The following is a 4205-nucleotide window of genomic DNA, read 5'->3' as shown; positions in this document are numbered from 1 at the left end:
AAAGAAAAAATATACAACCTACCTAACAGGGGATACCTCTTTACATTTAATTTTATCCACAAAACATTCATACATCACAGGATGACATCACCTGGATGAAATCACCTATTCAATAGTTTCAAAATCTAGGTGCATGATTCCACTTAATTCCCAACCTCAATTATTTGTTACTTATTTATTTTTATTCTCGAGACGATTCAGAGCCCCACATACTTTAATGGTGGGACGCCCCATGCATATGATGTGATGTGAGCATCAGAATCGAATTTGAAATTTCTATAGAGAAAATGATTTAATCCACCCTTAATTATTGGTCAATTATAATCTAGGTTTAGCATTTGAATATACAATTAAGCCGGTATAATTTATAAGGAAATTTATTAAATTATCAATATATATTTAATCTTATAATTTTTTTACCAAAACTATCATTTTTTTTTCAAACATTGAACTTAGTACATGTATTATTATTATAAATTAAGATAAAGCTGAAGACGTTAGTTTGTACTAAAGTTGTCACACACCAAAGATATACTAGTTTTGTACTAAAGGTTGTCACAACACAATATACTATTTGTACTAAAGTTTCACACAAAGTGTACTCAAAGGAACAATTACATTGCATAATTTTCTTGCAATACAAGAACATATACCAAATCTCTTAAATAATACGAAGAATATATCAATTTTAAGAGAAAACAAGTAACATTAGATTATAGTTATAAAAGTTTTATAATGAGTCATTTATATATAATTTTGATGTATAAGGAGACTATTAATTTATATATCAAGTGGTACTAATGTGTTTTTTTACGTACTATCTTAGAATACAAGCAAATCATTAATTTATCACATTGATCTCAAGGTAGGATGACCAAAAATATTTTTTAATCAAGGTTAATTGTATTAGATTTATTCTCTTGAATTTAACGAACATTTATAAATGATTACTGAGATCATCTGTACTGTTTATGGACTAAATTACCCTTCATTTTGATATTATTCCAGTTTTTAAAAATTAAAAGTCCAGATTCTGCCCCATTGACTATCTATATCTTAAATTGTTCAACGCAATTTCTATATATGGAGTAACATCAATGTTGAATCTCCATGAAATTTCTCAAAGAAGAGGTGCAGTCAGGATTAACTAATTTGGCTGTTCATCTTCATTTGCATTCATAATTTTGTTAGTCTGGCAATCAAAGCATCGGCAATTTATTGTCCAACGAGTTGTGGTAATGTCAGCGAAATAAGATATCCTTTTGGAATTGGAGAAGGCTGCACTTCAATGAATGGTTTGCAGTAACTTGTGACAACCTTCGGGCTCTCCAGTACCTTTCTCAGTAAAACAAACTGAAATTAGCAGAAGACATCTCTCGTCGAAGCAACGGGATGGCATTGGATTGAGCGCTTATGTGAATATATCGAAGGTTTTAACCTGTCAGGAACGCCGTTTTCCTTTTCACATAAGCTCAATAAGTTCATTTCCAGGGTTGTAATAATTATACCACGACGTTCGAAAGATTCAAATCAAGTCAACAAATGGTGTCTGCCTATTTGTACTTGTGATTGCTAAAAATCATAATTGCTATGATTTCATGTGCACCGTTTCTTCAAGTCGTCATTTTTTTTTCTGATATAAGCGTTCCCAGACTGCAAATCTGCCGTCATGGCTGAGCAAGATTGGCTCAAGAAAAACTACCTAGCCAATACCAATCCCAATTTCTGAATGGAAGGGAACATTTCCTGTAGTGATGGAATTCGGAGATACATGGGGAGTTGTGCGGTACCACATAAATCTAAAAAAATTTGTACATAGATAAGTTTTGTTAACACAATTAAAGTCGGGCTATTTTTGTGTTGTAGTCAGCCAACAGAAAATAATGATAATCAGGCTGCACAGGTACGGATTTAAAACCACGAATTCAAATTAAAGATGTATTAGCCCAAATTTAAAGGTTTCATTTCTCCATTTCTTCCGTAGGTAATTTTGGTGATCTGATTTGATATTTTCTCTCTTATTATCTCTTTTTGTGTAGGTAACTTGTTCTGTAATATCACAAGCCACAACGATTGCTCCACATGTCCTGATGTTATACGCACAATAGTTCTCGTAACGTGATGATGACCCATGTGTGACCACCACAAGCTTCCACTTTGTTGGAAGTCCCGGGATGGAGCCGTAGGTATCATATCCATCAAAATATTGTTAACAAGTGATCAATAACTTGATTATATGCATATACATATATATGTTCTTGTACTTGAGTTGTGCAGGACCTGCAGGTTTAAGTTCTGCGATTTTAAGTTCTGTGATTGGAACGTTGTCCATATCCATTGGAGCCAGCGTTTGTACGAGTTCGTTAAAATGGATAGCAAACAAGCTCAAGCAAAAATTCTTTAAGAAAAATGGGGTTTGTTACTACACCGCAAGTCTTCCAAGGCGGCAACATCAGAACCATAATTCTTTACCGAAATGAATGGAGAAGGCAACTGACAGCACAACGAGAATCGAATCCTTGATCAGGAGGTCGAGGCACTGTGTATAAAGGAATGTTGGAGAAAGGAAGGAAGAATTGTAGCTGTTAAAAGGCTCAAACAAGTGGCTGAAAGAGTTGATGTATTCAATGAGGTGGAAATTTTGTCACAAATTAATCATACGAATGTGGTTCAATTTTTAGGGTGTTGTTTGGACACTGAATTTCCCCTTTTAGCCCATGAATTCATTCCTAATGGAACTCTTTTTCAGTATATACATGGCCAAAATGAGAATGAGGAATTTCCACTCACTTGGGACTTATGCATACGTATTGCCACAGAAGTTGCAAGTGCTCTATCTTATCTACATTCAGCCACTTCTTCTGCACGTATAGATCATCGAGATATTAAGTCATCGGACATACTATTGGATGAAAAATATCAAGCAAAAGTTTCAAACGTTGGGACTTCAAGATCTATTCCAGTTGATGTTTATAGCTTCGGAGTGGTTCTTGCAGAGCTCTTAACTGGACAAGAACCTATTCGTTCAACTAACTCCAAAGAAACAGAAGATTTAGCAGCCTACTTTCTTCCGAAAATGGAACTGGAACGTTTGTTTGGAATCTTTAATGCTCGAGTTTCAAAGGATGAAAAAGAACAAAATATTATGAAGTTAGAGATTGGGAAGTTTGCTGATCTCACAATAAGATGTCTAGACTCAGATGGAAGTAATAGACCTACAATGAGAAAAGTAGCAACAGAATTAGCAGGTATTAGAACATCCAACGAAGCTTCAATCTCGAATCAAAATCCTGAAGAGATTGATCCTGTTGAGATTGAGATAACATCTGAAGTTGAATTTGAAGCCAGTATATCTGTTACTGATGAATCGATTTTGGATAGTATCATTAGCCTTTGTTTTTAAGCAAGTGTGGCAATGTAGTAAAATAATTAATTTTGTTTCTGGTTGTATATATCTTATCCTATGTTGAATGTATTGTGTGCATTAAGTTCTACAGCAAGTGTGGCAATGTAACGAAATAATTAATTTGTTTCTGGTTCTATCTTATCCTATGTTGAATGTATTGTGTTATAAATTCTACTTGTGTCCTCAAAATATCTTTTAGAAAATAGTTTATCATTATGTAATAGTAATCTGATATTTGAACTTTCCAACTTTTGCTGATTCTACAGAAATAACATAGGCATGCGTATATAATTATCACCAGGCCTTTGCTAATATTCAATATAAGGGTACTAAAATTATTTTCAGTGTATGTCAAAAATCATAATACTATATTTATAAAGACTTCAAACTCCAAGTAAATTATTAGAACTGATGCTTTTATAAATGCCATGTCGAGACAGCAGAAATTATTCAAGTCAAATAATGAATCTTTACGCTTCACAGTGTTTTACATGTCAAAACAATGAAGAAACTTCTAACCACTTGTTCCTCCATTGCCGCCCAGTGACGGCTTTCTTGTAGGCTAAATTATGCATTGAAGTAAAAATTCAGTGGGTAACTCCCAGAGTTGCCCTTGTTTACTTATGGAGAGTATTGTAACTGGCAAAGACTTTTTTGAGATGTGTAGTTCTTACTCATTTGTACGTCTAACATTATTGTTGGCATTCGGTATGATACCTCCTTTTTTTTTTCATTTATTATAACTGAATAGGAGTTTTCTGTTTTTTGTGGTTTTATGGGCCGCTGTAATCTCTCTTTT

At 33.7% G+C, this 4205-nt stretch overlaps 1 protein-coding gene and 1 long non-coding RNA gene across 2 annotated transcripts; both read left to right on the top strand.

Moving 5' to 3' along the window:
- Positions 1–1701: 1701 nt before the first annotated feature.
- LOC116144610 lies at positions 1702–2408 on the top strand. The gene is made up of 3 exons (XR_004130282.1): positions 1702–1903; positions 2040–2186; positions 2278–2408. It is a non-coding gene; the product is annotated as an uncharacterized LOC116144610 (long non-coding RNA).
- A 1-nt stretch (position 2409) lies between these two features.
- On the top strand, positions 2410–3561 carry LOC116144625 (wall-associated receptor kinase-like 17). The gene is made up of 3 exons (XM_031430065.1): positions 2410–2433; positions 2528–2632; positions 2750–3561. The coding sequence occupies exons 1-3, from the start codon at positions 2410–2412 to the stop codon at positions 3401–3403; spliced, it is 783 nt and encodes a 260-aa protein (XP_031285925.1). The 3' UTR covers positions 3404–3561.
- Positions 3562–4205: the final 644 nt, after the last annotated feature.

This window comes from Pistacia vera, unplaced genomic scaffold (assembly GCF_008641045.1).
Source record: "Pistacia vera cultivar Batoury unplaced genomic scaffold, PisVer_v2 Contig45, whole genome shotgun sequence".
In the NCBI taxonomy this organism is placed as follows: domain Eukaryota; kingdom Viridiplantae; phylum Streptophyta; class Magnoliopsida; order Sapindales; family Anacardiaceae; genus Pistacia; species Pistacia vera.
The sequence above is the reverse complement of the archived record's forward strand: the minus strand, read 5'-3'. Positions and strand labels throughout refer to the sequence as shown.

What these genes read in the sequence shown, in the direction of transcription:
- LOC116144625 (XM_031430065.1), top strand. Translation starts at nt 2,410, where the DNA reads ATGGGGTTTGTTACTACACCGCAA. An exon ending in GGTTTGTTACTACACCGCAA is followed by an intron (nt 2,434 to 2,527) that starts GTCTTCCAAGGC and finishes ATCCTTGATCAG; the next exon opens with GAGGTCGAGGCACTGTGTAT. An exon ending in GAGTTGATGTATTCAATGAG is followed by an intron (nt 2,633 to 2,749) that starts GTGGAAATTTTG and finishes ACTCTTTTTCAG; the next exon opens with TATATACATGGCCAAAATGA.